The sequence below is a fragment of the Rhinoraja longicauda genome, chromosome 4, assembly GCF_053455715.1.
Source record: "Rhinoraja longicauda isolate Sanriku21f chromosome 4, sRhiLon1.1, whole genome shotgun sequence".
Classification (NCBI taxonomy): domain Eukaryota; kingdom Metazoa; phylum Chordata; class Chondrichthyes; order Rajiformes; family Arhynchobatidae; genus Rhinoraja; species Rhinoraja longicauda.
In genome coordinates this window covers 69,604,142-69,626,815 of record NC_135956.1, presented here as the reverse complement: position 1 = coordinate 69,626,815, position 22,674 = coordinate 69,604,142, and the positions used below count along the sequence as shown (strand labels likewise).

The following is a 22,674-nucleotide window of genomic DNA, read 5'->3' as shown; positions in this document are numbered from 1 at the left end:
CGATTCCCCAACTCTGGGCAAGAGACACTGTGCATTATTCCTCTCATAATTTTGTTTACCTCCACAAGATTACCTGTTATCCTCCTGCGCTCCAAGGTATAGAGTCCCAGCCTGCTCAGCCTTGCCCTTTAGCTCAAGGCCTCGAGTCCTGGCAACATCCTTGTAAATCTTCTCTGAACCCTTTCCAGCTTGACAACATCTTTCCTATAACATGGTGCTCCACAACACTTCCCTACCGAGTAGGTCCTGCCCTTGTTAGACTTCCCAAAATACAACACCTCACTTTTCTCTGTATTGAATTCCATCAACCGTTACGCAGGCCACCTGCCCAAACGATCGAGATCCTGCTGCAATTTTGTGATGACCATCTTCGCTATCTATAATACCACCCACTTTAGTGTAATCTGTATATTTGCTAAACATGCCTTGTACATTCTCATCAAAATCATCAGCATAGATGATGAACAGCAATGGGCCCAGCACCAAACACTAAGGCACATCATTAGTCATCATAGTAAATGAAAGTGTTGACATTTGCACCCTGGGAGAAAGGTTCTGACTGTTTACCCTGTCCATGCCTCTCATAATTTTATACACTTCTATTAGGTCTCCCCTCAACATCCGACACTCCTGAGAAAACAAGTCAATGTTTGTCCAACCTCTTTATAGCTAACCCCTTTTCCCCACAGTTTCCACTTCTAGAACAATTTGTCCATTCACTGGTCTGAGGACAAAAAGTAAACTGTGCCCTGCCAATCCTGCAGCTGGATAACGATCGAGTGTTGGGGAGAAGTTGTCATTAGTGCGATCTGCTGTGCTTGCTGTTTGTATAATCCCCTGCTCTCTCTCTCTCTCTCTACCCCTGCCTGGACCTAGGTACATGTGACAATAAACTAAACGGAATGATTTTGCACTACCTCCGTTTTACTTCTCCTTAATTGTATCATCGGTCGCATTTTTTCATGATCATGTTTAGGAATTTCATTGCACCCTGATGTGAGGAGAATAATCTAATTTGGGTTTGGTAATTACATTCTGAAATCCAGGGCTCTGGGCTCTTTCACTAAAAATAGAAGCAGTATCTTCAACCATTGATTGCATTGAAATGTAATATTAAATCTATTGATTGCAAAACTTGGTTTGTCCCTTAATGTCATGGCTGACTGGGTCGTTACTGTAATAAAAAGATGTGAAATGGTGGAAAAACTGGGAAAATGCTGGAAATAAATTCTGGCTCACCTTAAACCCATGTCCTCTGGTCGTCTATTCTCTGGGCAAGAGACTGTGCATTATTCCTCTCATCATTTCGTTCACTTCCATAAGATCACCTGTTATCCTCCTGCGCTCTGAGGTAGATAATTCCAGACTGCTCAAACTCATCCTGTAGCTCAAGCCCTTGAGTCCTGGCAACATCCTCGTAAATCTTCTCTGAACCCTTTCCAGCTTGACAACACCTTTCCATCTTCAACCTTTAATTGCATGACATGTAAGATTCAATCTATGAATGCAAAACTTGTTTTGTCCCAGAGGTGATGGGGAGTGTTGTAGAGCCCTGTACCCCTGCCTGCCTGAAGTGGACCCATCAGAACGTCAGTCTTCACTGAGTGGCCCACCATCGAGAAGACCTCACTCAGGTCGGGCTGTGTGTCTGCCTCCCACTGTTGTTTCTGACTTGATGCCTGAGAGTTGCTGAACACATCTTGTCCAAATGTCCAGTGCCTGAAAGCTGAGGGGATTTTTACTTCACGCCGTTTTAGTTTAGTTTAGAGATACATAATGGCATCAGGCTCTTCAGCCCACCGAGTCCACGCCGACCAGCGATCTTTGTACACTAACCCTATCCTACACACCAGGGACAAATCACAATTTTTTTCCAAAGCCAATTAACCTACAAACTGACACATTGTTGGGATGTGGGAGAAAACTGAAGCACACGGTGTAAATCACCGCAGTCACGGGGAGCACGTACAAAACTCCGTACCGACAGCCCCTATAGTCGGGATTGAACCTGAGTCTCTGAGCACGGTAAGGCAGCAACTCTACCGCTGCACCACTGTGCCGCCCAAAGTTATAGTTTAGTTATTATTGTCACATGTATTGTCACGAGGTACGGTGAAAAGCTTATTTGTGGTATTCAGTCAGCGGCAAGAATATACAGGTGCTCCTCAACTTACAATGGTGTTACGTTCTGATAAACCCATCGCAAACCGAAAATATCATAAGTCGAAATGCATTTAATACACCTGATCACGTGGCCGGAAACGAGCTGCGGCTTGCTGCCGATGCCCAGCGTTTGCACCTTTGTAACGTCGAAATATCGCAAGTCGAAGCATCGTTAGTCGGGGAGCATCAGTACATGATTACAATCAAGCCGTCCACAGTGTACAGATGCAAGATAAAGGGAATAACATTTAGTGCAAGGTAAAGTCCAGGTTAAAGACAGTCCAAGGGTCTCCAATGAGGTAGATGGGGGGTCAGGACTGCACTCTAGTTGGTGATAGGATGGTTCAGTTGCCCGATAACAGCTGGGAAGAAACTGTCCCTGAATCTGGACGTTTGCGTTTTCACACTTCCAAGATGGGAGAGGAGGGAAGAACTTTTATGCAGTTCAGAAGTGTGCGGCATGGTGGCGCTGCGGTAGAGTTGCTGCCTGACAGCATCAGAGACCCGAGTTCGATCCTGACTACAGGTGCTGTCTGTGTGGAGTTTGTACGTTCTCCCTGTGACTGCATGGGTTTTCTCCGGGTGCTCCGGTTTCCTCCCACATGCCAAAGACATGTGGCTTTGTAGTTTAATTGGTTTCTGTAAATTGCAGATTGTCCCTAATGTGAACAGGGCAAGAAACAGCTGGATTCTGGACTGGATTTCACAATGTTTAAGGCCAGACAGTTAAAGCAAAAGGCATTGTGGAAGAAATTAATTTCGAGGGAAATTAAAGGAAAATGAAAAGCGGAGGCTTCGCTGGTTTGTTTCAAGAGTTTTTATTCCATGATATCACGGAGAGATGGCGGAAGTTCTCTGATTTCACAGCAGAATTAGCCGACAGTTATACTGTGCAGTAAACGACTTTTGTTTTTTTGTTAGATACAACTATACGAAAATATACTATCTACTACATGGGTACCAATTATTTCAATAGTCATAACATACTTTTTGATTATGTCAATCTTATTCGACAACAGATGGTTAATACAAGTCAAACACAATGCAAGGGCATCTTGACGTTATTCTATCTCACCTTTTAGGCGGCCTGCGCCACCAGCCCCTCTCCGAGCCACTCACAAGCCACTATTTACTGCAACGTATCTACGTTACTAGCAGTAGGGGGCGCCGGTGGTCTACTGCAACACACTGCTGAGAGAAACAAGCTTCCTTATCTCCGTCTACTATTTCATGTTTACATTTAGCATCCACCCTTCAACACATTCCTAGGCAAGACGTAATACGTATAATCTTACTGTGCTGATTCCCACAAACCTCCTCTACACCTGGTCAACGAGAGATGCCAATTGTCACATCAAAGGTATTCAGATTGTCGATCAGTAAAGAAGAGGAACTCTGTTTGAAACTAGACTTTCGTTTTAGACTTTCGAGATCCAGCTAGTTTAGTTGAGTTTAGTTTGGAGATACAGTGCAGCAACAGGCCCTTCAGTCCACAGGCCTGGGTGTCAGGCACTGTAAGGCAGCAACTCCACCGCTGAGCCACTGTGCTGTCCCTCATAAACCAATATCCGCTCTTGAGCTTGAACTTTGCAATTATTTAATTGGCCTCTGTAGAATGTCCCTAGTGTGAGGGTTAGAACTGGTGTACGGGTGATTGTTGATCGGCGCGGCCCCGGTATGTCGAAAGGCCGGTTTCAATAGACAATAGACAATAGGTGCAGGAGGAGGCCATTCGGCCCTTCGAGCCAGCACCGCCATTCAATGTGATCATGGCTGATCATTCTCAATCAGTACCCCGTTCCTGCCTTCTCCCCATACCCCCTGACTCCGCTATCCTTAAGAGCTCTATCCAGCTCTCTCTTGAATGCATTCAGAGAATTGGCCCCCACTGCCTTCTGAGGCAGAGAATTCCACAGATTCACAACTCTCTGACTGAAAAAGTTTTTCCTCATCTCAGTTCAAAATGGCCTACCCCTTATTCTTAAACTGTAGCCCCTTGTTCTGGACTCCCCCAACATTGGGAACATGTTTCCTGCCTCTAACGTGTCCAACCCCTTAATAATCTTATACGTTTCGATAAGATCTCCTCTCATCCTTAGGTTTTCATGCTTAGATTTCCATGCTGTATCTCTTAAACTGAAAACAGTGAAAAGAATCAATCCGACTGCCCAATTGTTCTACAGATTTTTGTTTCTTCTGCCTGACTGGAGAGGGGCAAAGAGGGACTGGGTGGCATTGTGGCGCAGCAGTAGAGTTACTGCCTTACAGCGCCAGAGACCCGGGTTCGATCCTGACTACAAGTGCTTGTCTGTACGGAGTTTAAACATTCTCCCTGTGACCGCGTGGGTTTTCTCCAGGTGCTCTGGTTTCATCCCACACTCCAAAAACGTACAGGCTAATAGGTTAATTGGCTTAGGTAAAATTGTATATTGTCCCTAGTATGTAGGATAGTGCTAGTGTACGGGGTTCGCTGGTTGGCGCGGACTCAGTGGACCGAAGGGTCTGTTTCCACGCTGTATCTCTAAAAGCCTTTTAAAGAAAAAGGATAGAACTGGTGAGCGGGTGATCGATGGACTGCGCGGACTCGATGGGTCGAAGGGCCAGATTCCACAATGTATCTCTAGACTAAAAAAAGTGAAATGAGTCAGTCCGACTGCCCAACTGTTGCACAGTTTTAAGTCGAGTCAGGCCCTGCCGTTGATAATTAAACGTCTCTCCAAGCTGAGCTCAATACTTTCCTTCAGCAGATACATTCTGCAAAGACTGGGCAGGGCACAGATTCCTGCTTCTCCCCACCCCATCTGCCGTTACACCTGGGCTAATTTAGAGGCTGAGCAAGGTTTTACAGCTGGGAGCTTGAAATGCAGTACGAATACCCAGCAAATAGTCGAGACGGTGAAGTCATCTGGCACATCTGACCCCTGCATGAACCTTTTTTTTGCACTTTACCTTGTTCCCCCTTTTTTCTTCCCCCCCCCCCCCTCCTTTTTTGTTGTTTTTGTTTTTGCCGTGATTTATTTATATATTTTATAGCATCGATATGGAAGTGACATTCTCAATCTCGTTGTACTTGTACAATGACAATAAAATATATTGGATTGTATTGTCAGACGGAGTTTGCCATTAAGGGATTTATGTGGAATTTATGTTTTCAGGAGTAATGCGTTTTTTGGCTGCAGACTCTTTCAATTTAGACCCAAGGAACTGCAGATGCTGGTTTACAACAACAAAAAAAGACACAAAGTGCTGGAGTAACTCATCGGTTCAGGCAACATGTATTTTATTTTTTTACACAGTGGTGGGCATGTGGAATGGGCTGCCAGAGGAAGTAGTTGAGGCAGGTACTATCGCAAGGTTTAAAAGAATCATTTAGACAGGTTCATGTATATGACAGGTTTAGATAGAGAGGGGCCAAACTAGACCCAGGCAGGTGGGACTAATGTGGAATGGGCATGTAGTTCGGCATGGGAAGGTTGGGTCGAAGGGCCTGTTTCTGTGCTCTCTGGCTCTCTGACGATGGCATGGATACGTTGGACTGAAGGGCCTGTTTCCCTACTGTATGGCCTTATGATTCTGGTGATATGTTTTGGACTCCAAGGAATAGTGTCCATGTCAGCTCAAGCTCACCCGGTGCCTCAGTCCCTCGAATCCTGTCTACAACATCCTCGTAAATCTTCCCTGAACCCTTTCAAGCTTGACATCATCTTTCCAAAACCAAAACTGAATACAATACTCTAAATGTAGCCTCACCAACGTATTATATAACTGTAACATGACCTCCCAAATTCTATACTCATTACTCTGACTGATGAAGGCCAATGTGCCGAAAGCTTAGATGGCTTTTCGCCAGGCACATGGAAGTGCAGGGAATGGAGGAAAAGGGATCATGTACAGGCAGACGAGATCAGTTTAACCTGGTATCGTGTTTGACACAAACACCGTGAACAGAAGGGCCCATTCCTGTGCAGTACTGTTCTACGTTCTAATATAAAAGGGAAGGACTTTTTCATAAATCGTGAACGATACAACTTCGGATGCTGGTCTACACCAAAGATAGACACAAAGTGCCAGAGTAACTCAGCGGGTCAGGCAGCATCTCTGGCAGAAGATAGAGGCGCAGGCAATCAATGAAGAAAGTGGTAGCAAACCCCGGTTAAAAGAGGCCGTAGAGCCAAAGAGCAGGTGAGATCATGGAGGGGGAGCAGCAAAAGTTCTTGTTACAGGAGCAGAATTAGGCAACTCGGCCCATCAAGTCCACTCTGCCATTCAATCATGGCTGATCTATCTTTCCCTCTCAACCCCATTCTCCTGCCTTCTCCCCAAAACCACTGACACCCTTACTGATCAAGAATCTGTCAATCTCCGCCTTAAAAATATCCATTGACTTGGCCTCCACAGCCATCTGTGGCAATGAATTCCACAGATTCACCACCCTCTGACTAAAGAAATTCCCTCTCATCTCCTTTCTTGAGGTACGTCCTTTTATTCTTAGGCTGTGGCCTCTGGTCCTAGACTCTCCCACTAGTGGAAACATCTGCTCCACATGCACACCATCTTGAGAGAGGGTGATGCAGATTAGTCATCGGAGAGAGGAGGAGAACCTCTTAGAAGTAGGTGTTCCTTGAGACGATTTCGCAGTGAAGCAGACAAAATGTGCAGGAAGGAACTGCAGATGGACACAAAATGCTGGAGTAACACAGCGGGACAGGCAGCATCTCTGGATGGAAGGAATGGGTGACGTTTGGAGTCATGACACCTTCTTCAGACTGTAGATGCTTGTTTAGATTGAAGATGGACACATAGTGCTGGAGTAATTCAGCGGGTCAGGCAACATCTCTGGAAGATGATGGAGGTGCAGGCAAGCACCAAATAAACCCAGTGGTGTGTAGCGAGTCTGGGAACACTCTACCATGGTACCAATGTGCACAGCAGTGTTTTCACTGGGGATACAGCAGAGATTTCCTGTGTATCTTGGCAAATCTACACGGAGTTTATTATGAATAGCTTATGATCGATATATTTGGAGAACACTGCAAGTCTGTTCCACTGTAAGCAAAAGTAAAACTTATTTGATTTTCCCACCTCTGTAACTCGACAAATTGTTCCCAAGTGGCAGACCCACCACAAAAAGCCAGCAACCGCACAAGTTAGCGCGGGCACGTTGGGCCAAAGGGCCTGTTCCCGTGCTGTATGACTCTACGACTCTGTCTCTCCCCAAAGTGCTGGAGATTGATGTGCTAACCGGGACTGAAAGCAATAATGGAATGAAAAATCACAAGAATGTGCTCCTTGTTTTAAAAAAAATTAAAGAAAATAGTGTTCCTAGCTTTTGCAACTCCCTCTGGCATTACCCAGCATTCTGCAGCAGTGGACTCATATTTAGCAAGTGTTAAGCTGCCACAGAGTCATACAGAGTTGAAACAGGCCCTTCGTCCCAATTTGTCCATGCCGACCAACATGCCCCCATTTGCATGTCCCACCTGCCTGCATTTAACCATGTCCCTCTAAACTTTTCCATTCCTTGTACTTGTCCAAATGTTTTTTCCACCGTCATTGTAACTACCTCCTCTGGCAGCTTGTTCCATATACCCATCAATAGACAATAGACAATAGACAATAGGTGCAGGAGTAGGCCATTCAGCCCTTCGAGCCAGCACCGCCATTCAATGCGATCATGGCTGATCACTCTCAATCAGTACCCCGTTCCTGCCTTCTCCCCATACCCCCTCACTCCGCTATCCTTAAGAGCTCTATCCAGCTCTCTCTTGAAAGCATCCAACGAACTGGCCTCCACTGCCTTCTGAGGCAGAGAATTCCACACCTTCACCACTCTCTGACTGAAAAAGTTCTTCCTCATCTCCGTTCTAAATGGCCTACCCCTTATTCTTAAACTGTGGCCCCTTGTTCTGGACTCCCCCAACATTGGGAACATGTTTCCTGCCTCTAATGTGTCCAATCCCCTAATTATCTTATATGTTTCAATAAGATCCCCCCTCATCCTTCTAAATTCCAGTGTATACAAGCCCAATGGCTCCAGCCTTTCAACATACGACAGTCCCGCCATTCCGGGAATGTGGAAAAAGTTGCCCTTCGTGTTCGTACTAAAGCCTTCCCCCTTCACCTCTGGTCAGGGGCACCGACGGACCGATTAACAGATGCCAGTGATGTCCAAATTCACTGAAGAGTTTTCTCCCGGACATTGGTTGAGCACGGTCGTACAGCGTGAAAACAGGCCATTCGGCCCAGCTTTCCCACACCGACCAAGAGGCCCCATCGACACTACATTTGCCCTCCAGCACTTTGTGTCCTTTTGAGCCCCTGCACCACTTTGTGTTTTGTTCAAGGTTCCAGCAGCTAAAGTTTCTTGTGTGTCGGTAAGGGCGTTTGTATTTGTGTCATATTATCACCTGTACCAAGATACAGTGGAAAGGTTTGTTTGCGTGCTATCTACTCACATTATGTGTTGCACACATGCACGTACACACGCACATACACACACAGACATGTGTATGCATATACACACACACACACACACATAAAAGCAAACAAAAAAACAACAATAGTGCAAAAAGTCAAAACCAAAGCCCCCAGGTCTTTGCAGTTCAGAGCTTATTTGGCCGCAGGGACAAATCTGCTCCTGAATCTGGACGTTACAGTTGCAGTTTTCAGGCTCCTATATCTTCTTCCTGATGGAAGGAGAGAAATGAGAGCGTGGCCAGGGTGGTGTGAGTCTCTGATGATGCTGGCTGCCTTTTTGAGGCAGGGACACGTGTAGATCGCTTCGATGTTGGGGATGGACTGGGCAGTGTTCACTTCTTGAGGTCTCCTTCGCTCCAGGGCATTGCCCGAACCAGGCCGTGATGCATCCAGTCAATGCGCCCTCTACTGGGCACCTGTAGAAGTTCAAGAGTATTCACTCTGACATACCAAATCTCCTTAATCCTTTCTGGAAGCAGAGGGGTTTATGGGCTTTCATTATGATTGCCTCAAAGTGCTGGGTCCAGGACAGATCTTCAGAGATATGCATGCCCAGAAATGTGATGCATTTGACTCTCCACCATTGTCCCGTCGAAGAAGACAGTTTTATGGGTCCTCATCCTTCCTCTTCCAAAGTCCACAGTCAGTTCCTAGGTCTTATTGACAATGAGAGCCAGGTTGTTGTATTGATCATGTTGATCATCCCTTCTATATTCTGACTCATCATCATCTGTAATCTGACCTATATGTGCAAACAAAATCCCATGTAGCTTTAAATGTTTGATTCAAGTTTGAGCGAAGAAGACAGAAAAATCGTAAATTGACCCTGGTGTGTAGGATAGTGCTAGTGTCGCTGGTTGGCGCGGACTCGATGGGCCGAAGGGTCTGTTTAGGTGCTGTATCTCTAAAGTCTAAAGGTGCAGATGGAGACAGGATTAGGGAATATCACATAAGGACACCGAGTGCTGGAATAACTGTGGGTCAGGCAGCATCTCTGGAAAATGTGGATAGGTGACATTTTGAGTCAGGACCCCTCTCCTTGTGACCACGTGGGTTTTCTCAGTGTGCTCCGGTTTCCTCCCACACTCCAAAAACGTGCAGGTTTGGACGTTAATTAGCTTTCAGAAAAAAAATTTGTAAATTGTCCCTATTGTGTTAGTGTACGGGGTGATCACCGGTCGGCAGGGAATCGGTGGGCCGAAGGGCCTGTTTCTGCGCTGTATCTCTAAAGTCTAAAGGTGCAGACGCAAGGTCAGGCCAAAATGGCCCAAAACACCACCTATCCATGTTCTCTAGAGATGCTGGCTGACCTGCTGAGATACCCCAGCACATTGTGTCCTTTTGTGTATTAATCAGCCTCTGCAGTTCTACTCCGTAATCTGTAATAACCTGTGATATGTGGGCTGGGGTGCCATTAGAGGAGTATTTGAAGCTGATGCTTGTGGTGTGCTTCGGCAGCAAGGTGTGGCACAGTGGCGCAGCGGTAGAGTTGATGCCTCACAGCATTCAATCCTGACCTCGGTTGCTGTTTTTATGGGGTTTGCACCATGTCTGTAACAGCGTGGGTTTTCTCCAGCTACTCCCGTATCCTCCTACACGCCAAATACATAAAGGTTTGGAGGTTAAATGGCTTCAATAAAATTGTAACATTTCCCCAGTGTGTGTAGGATAGCGCTAGTGTGCAGGGATCGCTGGTCGGCACGAATGCGGTGGGCTGAAGGGCCTGTTTCCGTGCTGTATCTCTAACCTAAACTAAACTAAGATGCTTCCTCAGGTACTTTCCCCTGCAACCGCAGGAGATGCAACACCTGTCCCATTACCTCCCCCCTCGACTCCATCCAAGGACCTAAACAGTCTTTCCAGGTGAGGCAGAGGTTCACCTACACCTCCTCCAACCTCATCTACTGTATCCGCTGTTCCAGGTGTCAACTTCTCTACATCGGCGAGACCAAGCGTAGGGTCGGCGATCGTTTCGCTGAACACCTCCGCTCAGTCCGTCTTGACCTACCTGGTCTCCCGGTGGCTCAGCACTTCGACTCCCCCTCCCATTCCCAATCTGACCTGTCCTGGGGCTCCTCCATTGTCAGAGTGAGGCCCAGCGTAAATTGGAGGAACAGCATCTCATATTTCGCTTGGGCAGTTTACATCCCAGCGGTATGAACATTGACATCTCTCACTTCAGATAATCCCTGCTTTCCCTCTCTCTCCCCTCCCCCGTCCCAGTTCTTCCTGTAGTCTTCCTGTCTCCGACTACATACTGTCTTTGTCCCGCCCCCTCCCCTGACATCAGTCTGATGCAGGGTCTCGACCCGAAACGTCACCCATTCCTTCTCTCCCGAGATGCTGCCTGACCCGCTGAGTTACTCCAGCATTTTGTGTCTACCTTGAACTAAGATGCTGCCTGACCCACTGAGTTTTATCGAGCTTTGTGCCTATCTTCAGTATGAACCAGCATCTGCAGTTCTTTCCTACACACTAAGCCTGTGATGGCCTGTTTAATGCACAGCTGACTAAGGCAGCTGTTCAACTCATCTGGCCAGTACTCACGCACAGGGTAGCAGACCTGAGGAAAAGATGTGCTCACAGATGACAAACGCCAGTAATGCAGTAAAAATGCAACCAGCAGCCCTTTCTGAATGTAGAAAAATCAACACAAAGTGCTGGAGTAACTCAGAGGATCAGGCAGCACCTCTGGGGAACATGGACAGGTGACTTTTCGGGTTGGGGCCCTTCTTCAGACTGATAGATTCTGGTTTACAAAAAAAAAGACATAAAGTGCTGGAGGAACTAGAGGTGGGTGAGTCTGTGGAATTCATTGCCACAGGGAGATGTGGAGGCCAAGTCAGTGAATATTTTTAAGGCGGAGATTGACAGGTTCTTGATTAGTTCGGGTGTCAGAGGTTATGGGGAGAAGGCAGGAGAATGAGGTTAAGAGGGAAAGATCAGACATGCTTATATGGCAGAGTAGACTTGATGGGCCAAATGGCCTAATTCTGCTCCTACAACATGAACATATGAAGTCAGATGATCAGGCAGCATTGCTGGGGAACATGGATATGTGACGTTTCGGGTCAGGACCCATCTTCAGACTGATAGATGCTGGTTTACAAAAAAAAGACACAAAGTGCTGGAGTCACACAGCGGGTCAGGCAGCATCTCTGAAGAACATCTTTGTTACTTCTCTCACTTTGTCCGGGCAGACGATACAAGGCCTTCTACGCCCGCACCTCCAGACTCAGGAACAGCTTCATCCCTAGGGCCATAGCTGCTATGAACCGGTCCTGCTGAGCCGGATGGTCACATCGCACAGTGATCCGGCACAGATCTACTTGCACTTTATTCTGTTTTAAAACTGTTACAATTTGTGTAAATTAATACTGACTAGCTAATTAAATTATTGCATCGTATGGGAGGCGCATTCCCAATCTCGTTGTACAATGACAATAAAGATATATTGTATTGTGACGTCACCTTGTCCCGTATTTGGGAGTGAGGAAGTTGGCAACCCTAAATACTAGTTTGGGGTGGGGGTGTCTGGAACGCGCTGCCAGGACTGGTGGTGGAGGCAGATACGATAGTGGTGTTTAAGAGGGTTTTAGATAGGCTCATAGATGTGCAGAGAATGGAGGAATGTGATCATGTGCAGGCTGATGAGACTAGTTTAGCATGGCATCATGTTCATTGGTACCATGGACATTGTGGGGTGAGGGGGCATGTTCCTGTGCTGTATTGTTCTACAAACAAGTCGTCCACTGTAGCCGTGCTATCCAGTCAGCGGAAAGACTATATATGATTACAATCAAGCCGTCCCAGTGTACAGATACAGGATAAAGGGAATAACGTTTAGATACAGTCCGAGGGTCTCCTTTCTGGTGGGTCAGGGCCAACTCTCTAGTTGGTGTTAGGATGATTCAGTTTCCTGATAACAGCTGTGAAGAAACTGTCCCTGAATCTGGAGGTGTGCGTTTTCACACGCTGGGCCAGGCTGGCCCCCTACCTCATCTACCTCAGCTATGGCCCTGGGGATGAAGCTGTTCCTGAGTCTGGAGGTGCGGGCGTAGAAGGCCTTGTATCGTCTGCCCGATGGAAGGAGTTCGAACAGACTGTTGCGGGGGTGTGAAGAGTCTTTGTGGATGCTGGTGGCTTTTCTGAGGCATCGTGTGTTGTAGATGCCCTCCAAGGCTGGTAGCTGTGTTCCGATGGTCCTCTGAGCTCTATGGACTACCCGCTGAAGAGCTTTCCTCTCTGCCTCCGTGCAGCTGAGATACCACACAGGGATGCCATGTGTTAGGATGCTCTCTATGGTGCAGCGGTAGAATGTCGTCAGCAGCTGTTGGGGTAGACCAGACTTCTTCAAACAGTCGTTGCTGTGCCTTCTTGACATCGCCCCGCTCCCCACGTGATCTCACCCAGCCAGCGGCCACGTGCTCCCGCTCCACCAATGGCGGCCGCCCCGAAACGTCACCTATTCCCTTTTCTCCAGAGATGCTGCCTGTCCCGCTGAGTTACTCCAGCATTTCGTGCTTATCATCGGTGTAAACCAGCATCTTCAGCTCCTGTTCTGTGTTCCATGTCTTTCTGTTCTACAACACTCCCCCAGAGCCGTGACATTTGCTGTGTACGTTCTACTCTCGTTTAACTTCCCCAAATGCTTTGAGGGGAATAAACAGTTGTGAGAGGGGAGTGGCGTGATAGGATGATGAGGTGAACAAGATAGGTGGCGTGTTGCTGTGTTATAAATATTGAATGGACGAGCCAGCTCTTTACCAGACAGAATAGGGTGATGTTGACATCAGGGGCTCCCTCTGGTGGTAGCACACAGGTAGAATCTCCCAGTTCCTATGTCTCCTTGTATCTCCAAAATTACACACTGACACAGTGCCCAGTTACCATTGCTTTTCATTTACGTAGGGCTGGTTCTGTGCCTGATGGGAGAGGGGAGAAGATGGAGTGACCAGGGTGAGAATGGTCCTTGATTATGCTGGTGGCCTTGCCGAGGCAGCGTGAAGTGTAGATGGAGTCAATGGAAGGGAGGTTGTTTTGTGTGATGGTCTGTGCTTGATTATAATCATGTCTAGCCTTTTCACTGATTGGATAACACACAACAAAATTGTCATGTGTACTGAGGTACAACAAAAATTTAAATTTTCACTAAATTCACACAATAAATTAAATTAAATGACTGTTAAGAGCCTTTTATTTCAAAATGTATTTTATGGAACTGACGCACTCCAATACTGAGAGCTATATTCTGCATTCTTCCCCTTTGTTGTACATATTGTACTTGAGTTGATTGTGTTTATGTACAGTATTATAGTATAGTATAGTAGAGAATGGGGTTGAAAGGGAAAGATGGATCAGCCATGATTGAATGGCACAGTAGACGATGGGCCAAATGGCCTCATTCTGTTCTTACCACATATTATCTGATCTGATTGGATAGCATGCAAAACAAAGCTGTTCACTGTATCTTGGTACGCATGACAATAATAAACCTAAACCTTATGTATGGAAGTAAGATGAAGGCATAGAGTGCTGGAGTAACTCAGCAGGTCAGGCAGCATCTCAGGAGAACATGGATAGGTAACGTTTCTGGTCGGGACCCTTCTTCAGACTGATAATCTTCAGCTCTAAACATCTCAAGATCTTGGTCCTTGGTGCAATCAATACCTTGTTTAAGCACTTTGTTATAGATGGCTGTGCTCTCAGTTGCCAAGAACTGAATCACTTTATCTCACTTTCAAAATCTCTGCCTCGTTGCTGTCTCATTTTAAGAAGGATTAGTTGTAGGTTTATTGCAGAATCATCAATGCTTATCAATGATGCTCCCTCTAGTGGCATAATAAAAAATTACCACTGCTTCTCTGACACTTTACAGAATCTGTCAGAACAACAAAAACAAAATCACTTTTAATTTCGGCATTAAATATAGAATCATGAAATATTGTCATGGGCTGGTAGAGGCACCGCCTCACAACGCCAGAGACCCGGGTTCGATCCTGACCTCGGTTGCTGTCTGTGTGTGCAGTTGTGTGGAGTTGGCAGTAACTCTGCAGCTGTGGTCCATTGTCGAGGAGCAGGCAGACCATTTAATCAGCCAGGCATTTAATCATCGGTAGAGTTGCTGCCTTACAGCGTCAGAGACCCATGTTCATTCCTGTCTACAGGTGCTGCCTGTACGGAGTTTGTACGTTCTCACTGTTACTGGGGGATTTTCCCCGGGTGCTCCGGTTTCCTCTCACACTCCAAAGGCGTACAGGTTTGTAGGTTAATTGGTTTTGGTAAAAATTGTGAGTTGCCCCTAGTGTGTGCAGGATAGTGTTAGTGTACAGGGTGATCGCTGGTCGGCGCGGACTTGCTGGGCCAAAGGGCCTGTTTCCGCACTGTATCTCTAAACTAAACTAAACTAGTGAATACACTAAACAGATATGGACAGACCCACAATGTTGACCTTCTTTAAAATCTCATCCATAATCTGATCTGTCGGTGCCAAAATACACTCAGACCGTCAAATGATAGAATTATTTAATTAATTATTCCGTAGAAATATCAATAAAATGTTTTATTTTACTGTATGATTAATTTTACCAATGTTATCATGAAAGTTGTAGGGCGTAAAATACCATTCGACCCATCATGCCCATGCTAGCCCCCCTGGAACAGACTCTCCAGTTAGTCTCCTGGTCGTGCTTTTCGTCCGCTGCATTCACAGCATCAGAGAGTCACACAGCGTGGAACAGGCCCTTCGGCCCAGCAACAAAGGATCCCAACCCGAAATGTACCTGTCTAAGTCCTCCAGAGATGCTGCCTGACCTGCTGAGTTACTCCAGCACTTTGTGTGTGTGTTCTTTTGTAAACTAGCATCTGCATTTCCTTTTGGCTACAACATTTTGTTTAGTTTATTATTGTCACTTTATTATTATAAAGTGCAGCTAAATGTTTTCTTGTTGCATGCTATCAAATCAGCGAAATGACTGTACTTGATTACAATCAAGCTGTCCACAGTGTACAGATACAGGATAAAGGGAATAACGTTTAGTTCAAGATAAAGTACAGTAAAGTCCGATAAAAGATAGTCCGAAGGTCCCCAATGAGGTAAATGGGAGGTCAGGACCGCTCTCTAGTTGGTGAAATGATCGATAGATTGAATGTCCCTTTTTTTTTGTATCATTCTTTGTTTCTGCTTCGGTGATGTGGTGAAGAAAGTGTTTCTTTTAATCTGGATTCACAAGGAGAACACAAAGTAATATTGAAACAACGGACATCGTATTAATCTGGCAAAGTATGAACTTCTCCAGCACTGTTTGAGGTTCACCCTGCATCTTATTAGCAACTTTAACAGCCCCGAACAATTACGGTTCTGTTGCAATAACGAGTATAATTGCTAAATATTAGCTGCTTTGCACTGGGAGCAGTTGGACGTGACGTTGGAACTGGCTTTGCTTAATTTTGTTCAATCAGTATCAACTCGAGATTTCTCTTTCATGTTCCATCCAGATTGTCAAGGGGACCAAACCAATTGGCAGGAAAAAATTGTGTTAATACCTTCGTCTAGTTTACTGGTGCACAGGGAAACTGTGGCCCAGTACAGCTTTGAGCTCAGATGCAGAAACAATGAAGGCAAATACACAGACGTCAGCTGTCAACAGTGCAAGCTGCATCATGGAAATTTCCTCAACCAAGTAAACTCCCATTAACTCCGCGAAGGTCATAAACATACTTGCTGTGGATTCCAGATTATGAGGGGTAAAGGTTAAAATGAGGCCCCATTCCACCTCCACTGATACCATTCCTTGCCTAGCATAGTCAAGGAGGGGAGGCCCTCATGGAAACTTACCGAATAGTGAAAGGCCTGGATCGAGTGAATGTGGAGAGGTTGAGGCCTTCGCCACAGAATAAAAGGATGCACCTTTGGAAAGGAGATGAGGAGGAATTTATGTAATCAGAGGGTGGTGAATCTGTGGAATTCATTGCCAGAGACGGCTGTGGAGCCCAAAGCAGTGGACATTTTTAAGGCAAAGATTGAGAGATTCTTGACTAGAAGGCAAGAGAATGGGGTTGAGAGGGAAAGATAGATCAGCCAAGATTGAATAGCGGTAAACTTGATGGGCCGAATGTCCCAATTCTGCCCCTAGAACCTATGAGCTTATGAAGGACCCGTCTGACCCCGGTCACTCCGTCTTCTCCCCTCGTCCATCAGGAGGGTGAAAACGCACACCACCAGATTCAGGGACAGTTTCTTCCCAGCTGTTATCAGGCAACTGAATCATCCTATTACCAAGTAGAGAGAGGTCCTCGCCTACTATCTACCTCATTGAAGACCCTTGGACTATCTTTAATCGGACTTTACTGTACTTTATCTTGCACTAAACGTTATTCCCTTTATCCGGTATCTTTACACTGGGGATGGTTTGATTGTGATCATGTGTAGTAGTCTTTTCGTTGAGTGGATAGCACGCAACAAAAAAGCTTTTCACAGTACCTTGTTACACGTTTCAATAAACTAAACTAAACTATTATTCCCCATATGTAGCTCCATAGAAAGTCTAGATTCATAGAGCTATACAGTGCAGAATCTGGCTCTTCAGCCCAGTGTTGCAGTGCTAATGTTTTAGGTGCCGGAGCTGTCACTGGTGCCAGAGCGGCCGCTGTTAAATTGTACAGAGGTGCCGGAGCGGCGCTCCAGTGAGCTCTGGCAGCACTGCACCCCTGGTTCAGCCCACCTTGTCAAAGATGGCAAAGTTTGGCATTCTGGGCTTGACCTGTTTGCTTGTATTTGGACCATGTTCTTCCATGCTCTCTACAGTACACCTGTAGATGTTCCACACACCTGTGGAGGCCAAGTCATTGGGTATTTTTCAAGCAGAGATTTCGCTCAACATCTTCGCTCAGTCCGCCTTAACCAACCTGATCTCCCGGTGGCTGAGCACTTCAACTCCCCCTCCCACTCCCAGCCTGACCTTTCTGTCATGGGCCTCCTCCAGTGTCATAGTCAGGCCCACCGCAAATTGGAGGAACAGCACCTCATATTTCACTTGGGCAGCTTACAGCCCAGCGGTATGAACATTGACATCTCTAACTTTAGATGGCTCCTCTGTCCCTCTTTTCCCCTCCCCTTCCCAGTTCTCCCACTGTCTTCCTGTCTCCAACTACATCCTATCTTTGTCCCGCCCCATCCCCTGTCATCAGTCTGAAGAAGGGTCTCGACCCGAAACGTCACCCATTCCTTCTCTCCTGAGATGCTGCCTGACCCGCTGAGTTACTCCAGCTTTTTGTGATTGCCAGGTTCTTGACTAGTAAGGGTGCCAAAGATTACGGGAAAACAGGAGGAGAATGGGGTTGAGAGGGAAAGTTAGATCAGCCATGAATGAATGGCAGAGTAGACTCAATGGGCTGAATGACATAATTCTGCTCCTAAGTTTAATTTAGTTTTTAATTTAGAAACACCGTGCCGACCAGCGATCCGCGCACACGAACATTATCCAACACAAACAATTTTACCAAGCCAATTAATCTTCAAACCTGCACGTCTTTGGAGTGTGGGAGGAAACCAGACCACCCGGGGAAACAGCACGGAGGTCACGGGGGGAACGTACATACCCCATACAGCCAGTGCCTGTAGTCGGGATTGAACCCGTGTCTCTGGTGTTGTAAGACAGCGACTCTACCGCTGCACCACTGTGCCGCCCTAGGTCTTACGAACTACGATAAGAGTATTCATCCACATACCGAATCTTCTCAATCTTAATACTAAACCTCCTCTTTAAGGAAAACAAACACCATTATTAACAGAATAACGATTTTCACCTTGGTCTTCCAGATCTGTGATCCGTAAATAGAAGTTATGGTTGAAGTGAACAATTTTGTTTTGATTATTCAACAGCTTTTACAGACACCTGGTCTTGAAGCAGTAAAGGTTATCAACTGAAAAATGAATCGTTACTCATACACATAAGCTATAAAAACCTCCTGAAGTGTTTGCAGTGCAATCATTTCCATTGCCGCTCGCATTTAATCCAATGTTTTTTTTCCCCCCTGGATAATACAACATTGCAAAATATATCCCCAGAAGAAAGGCCCAGATATAGTGGGTGTGGAGAGGATGTTTCCACTTACGGGAGAATTCATGTTCATGAGTTCTAGGAGCAGAATTAGGCCGTTCGGCCCATCAAGTCTACTCCACCATTCAACCATGGCTGATCTATCTTTCCCTCTTAACCTCATTCGCTTGCCTTCTCCCTGTAACCTTTGGCACCGTTACCAATCAAGAATCTGTCAATCTCTGCTTTAGAAATACTCAATGACTTGGCCTCCACAGCCGTCTGTGGCAGTGAATTCCACAGATTCACCACCCTCTGGCTGAAGAAATTCCTCTAAATCTGCGTCCTTTTATTCTGGGGCTGTGGCCTCTAGTCCTAGACTCTCCCACTTGTGGAAACATCCTCTCCACATCCACTCTATCCAGGCTTTTCATTATTCGGTAAGGCCTATCACTTTAGTATCATTCGCAAACTTGCAAATCATGCCTTGTACATTCTCATCCAATTTATTGATGTAGATGACAAACACATTGGGCCAGCACTGATTCCCGAGGCATAGCATTCCTGGGGTGCACCATTGGTTTCTGCTGGGTTTCTGCTGGGTTTCTGCTGGGATATTTCATTGGCTGTCTTAGATCTCTGATGTCTCTCTGGTCACCTTTAAGGTTGTCTATCTGTATAAAACTAAAACCTAAACTGACCAAGAACGATCCGGACCCTGCCCAGGGACTCTTTATTTTATATAATTTAGTTGAGTTTATCATCACATGTGTGAGGTGCAGTGAAAAGCTTTTTTTGCTGCGTGCTATCCAGTCAGTGGAAAGACTGTACATGATTACAATCAAGCTGTCCACTGTGTACAGATCCAGGATAAAGTGAATAACGGGATTAAAACTCAGTGCAATATTTCAGATACCATCTTGATATTGGTATTGATTTATTATTGTCAAGTGTACCCAGATAGTTGGGGGAGATAGTTGAGGCAGGGACCATTGCAAGGTTTAATAAACATTTAGACAGTTACAAGTATAGGACAGGTTTAGAGGGATATGGGCCAAACACAGGCAGGCAGGACTAGTGTAGATGGGGTATGTAGCTCAGTGTGGGCAAGTTGGGCCGATGGGCCTATTTCACACGGTATGACTCTTTGACTTCAGAATACCAAAGAGCACTTTACTTTTACTCTCCAACATATTGCCCTGGTATCTTTTACTTTGAACTTATGTGACCTTGGTATCACATCTCTACTGAAAACTCCAGCTCCAGCTGTGCTGCATTTGAGCAGCACATCCCCTGGCAGTGTTAGTCTGGCAGCTCTGCCTGCCTGCCTGCCTCCTGCAGTGGGTAAATTCAAAAGCTTCCAACACAGAGGGACGGATGCACACGCTTTTATGACTTCCCACCGCTGACTCTATTTACACTTCACGCTGCCACAGGAAAGCAGCCAACATAATCAAAGATCAAAGAAGACACAGAGCGCTGGGGTAACTCAGCGGGCCAGGCAGCACCTCAGACGAAAATGGATAGGCGACGTTTCAGGTGGGGGTCCTTCTCCAAAATCTACGACCCCACCCAAAACGTCATCGATCGAAGATGGGTCTGACCTGAAACATCGCCCATCGGCCTGGAGAACGGCCGTGACCCTAAATGTGGCCATGTTCTTCTGAAATGCAGTCTGACCCGCTGAATTACTCCAGCACTTTGTGCCTTTAGACTTTTAGATACAGCTGTGGAAACAGGCCTTTCGACCCACGGGTCCACGCCGACCGGCGATCAGCCCGTACACTAGCACTATCCTACACACCAGGAACAATTTACAATTAACCTACAGACCTGTACGTCTTTGGAACGTGGGAGGAAACTGGAGCACCCGGAGAAAATCCACGCGGTTACAGGGAGAATGTACAAACTCCGCACGAACAGCATCCATAGTCAGGATCGAACCGGGGTCTCTGCCGCTGTGAGGCAGCAGCTCTACTGTTGTGCCACTGTGCCGCCCTGTGTATTCTTTTGTAAACCAGCATCTGCTTGTCCTTGTTTTTATAATCACACCCCTGTCATTCCTTCTTCTCAACTCTTCCATCGGGGCGGAAGATAGAAAGTTTTGAAAGCGCGTACAACCAGATTGAGGAAGTAGGAAAATAACTGCAGATGCTGGTACAAATCGAAGGTATCACAAAATGGTGGAGTAACTCAGCGGGTCAGGCAGCATCTGCCTGAGGAAGGGTCTCGACCCGAAACGTCACCCACTCCTTCTCTCCAGAGATGGTGCATTGTGTGATACCAGTTTGAAGAACACCTTCTTCCCTGCTGTTATCAGACTCCTGAATAACCCTCTCATGTGCAACAGATGAATACATGAACTTCCAATCCACCCCATTATATTTTCTCTGTGCACTACTTGCTCTTTAGTTCAGTTTAGCGATCCAGCATGGAAGCAGGCCCTTCGATCCACCGAGACTACCCCAACCAGTGATCCCCATTCACACTAATTCTATGTCATCCCATTTTCGCATCCACACCCTACACGCTAGGGGCCATTTACAAAGGGCCAATTAATCGACAAACCTGTACATCTTTGGGATGTGGGAGGAAACGGATGAGGAATCCCATGGAGTGCAAACTCCAAACACACAGTGCCCGAGCTTAGCGTCGAACCCAGGTCTCGTGCGTGTGAGGCAGCAGTTCTGCCAGCTGTAGCAATGTGGAGTCTTAGAGAAACACAGCACGGAAACAGGCCCTTCGACCCAACTTGCCCACCCAAGAGGTTGGGAACACAAGGACTTTAATTAATGGAAAACAGGAGGCTGAGTGGTGAAATTATATTCAGAGAGTCATACAGCGTGGAAACATGTCCTTCAGCCCAACTTGCCCACACCGACCAACATGTCCCATCTACACTCGTCCCACCTGCCTGCATTTGGCCCATATCCCTCTAAACCTTGGCCCATATCCATGTAGCTGTCTAAATGTTTTTTTAATTTTATGGTAATATTTGCCTCAACTGGCAGCTCATTCCATACACCCACCACCCTTTGTGTTAAACAGTTACCCCTCAGGTTCGTATTAAACTTTCTCCCTTCACCGTAAAACCTGTGTCCTCTGGTTCGCGATTAGTTTACTGTGCGTCTACCCGATCTATTCCTCTCAAGATTTTGTACACCTCTACAAGATTACCGCTCATCCTCCTGCGCTCCAAGGAATAGAGTGCCAGCCCGCTCAACCTCTCCCTGTAGCTCAGACCCTCGAGTCCTGGCAACATCGGTAATCTTCTTCCAGCTTGAGGAAATATGAGGAAAGATTGGAAACACTGGGCTTGTATTCACTGGAGTTTAGAAGGATGAGAGGGGATCTTATAGAGACGTACAAAATTATAAAAGGACTGGACAGGCTTGATGCAGGAAAAATGTTCCCAATGTTGGGGGAGTCCCGAACCAGAGGCTACAGTCTAGGAATAAAGGGGAGGCCATTTAAAACTGAGGTGAGAAGAAACATTTTCACCCAGAGATGTGTGAATTTGTGGAATTCTCTGCCACAGAGGGCAGTGGAGGCCAATTCACTGGATGAATTTAAAAGAGAGTTAGATATTCTCGGGGCTAGTGGAATCAAGGGATATGGGGAGAAGGCAGGCATAGGTTACTGATTGTGGATGATCAGCTATGATCAAAATGAATGGTGGTGCTGGCACAAAGGGCCAAATGGCCTCCTCCTGCACCTATTTTTTATGTTTCTGTGTTTCTATGACAACATCGTTCCTATAACATGCTGCCCAAAACTGAACACAGTGGCCTCAGCAACGTCTTATATTTATGCTTTGTTTCCACAGTTTGATGAATTCGCTTCTGTTCTTTAAGATTTTTGTCTTCCTTCATTGCAGTTTTACATTGATACTGTTTTCTTTTCCAGTGTTGAAGGTTCGGCAGAACCGGATTACAAAGGTAATTTCAGCCAAAAACGCAATCCACAATGATATGGCATACTGTAATTATCTGGA

The 22,674-nt window shown here is 46.2% G+C and overlaps 1 protein-coding gene across 1 annotated transcript in view; it reads left to right on the top strand.

The window, feature by feature from the left end:
- LOC144592853 (carbohydrate sulfotransferase 9-like) overlaps positions 1 to 22,674 on the top strand; it is a 29,382-nt gene that overhangs the window by 1,859 nt on the left and 4,849 nt on the right. The window contains exon 2 of the mRNA XM_078398020.1: positions 22,587 to 22,618. Within this exon, the coding sequence (XP_078254146.1) occupies positions 22,587 to 22,618 (32 nt within the window). The remainder of the gene's footprint in view (positions 1 to 22,586; positions 22,619 to 22,674) is intronic.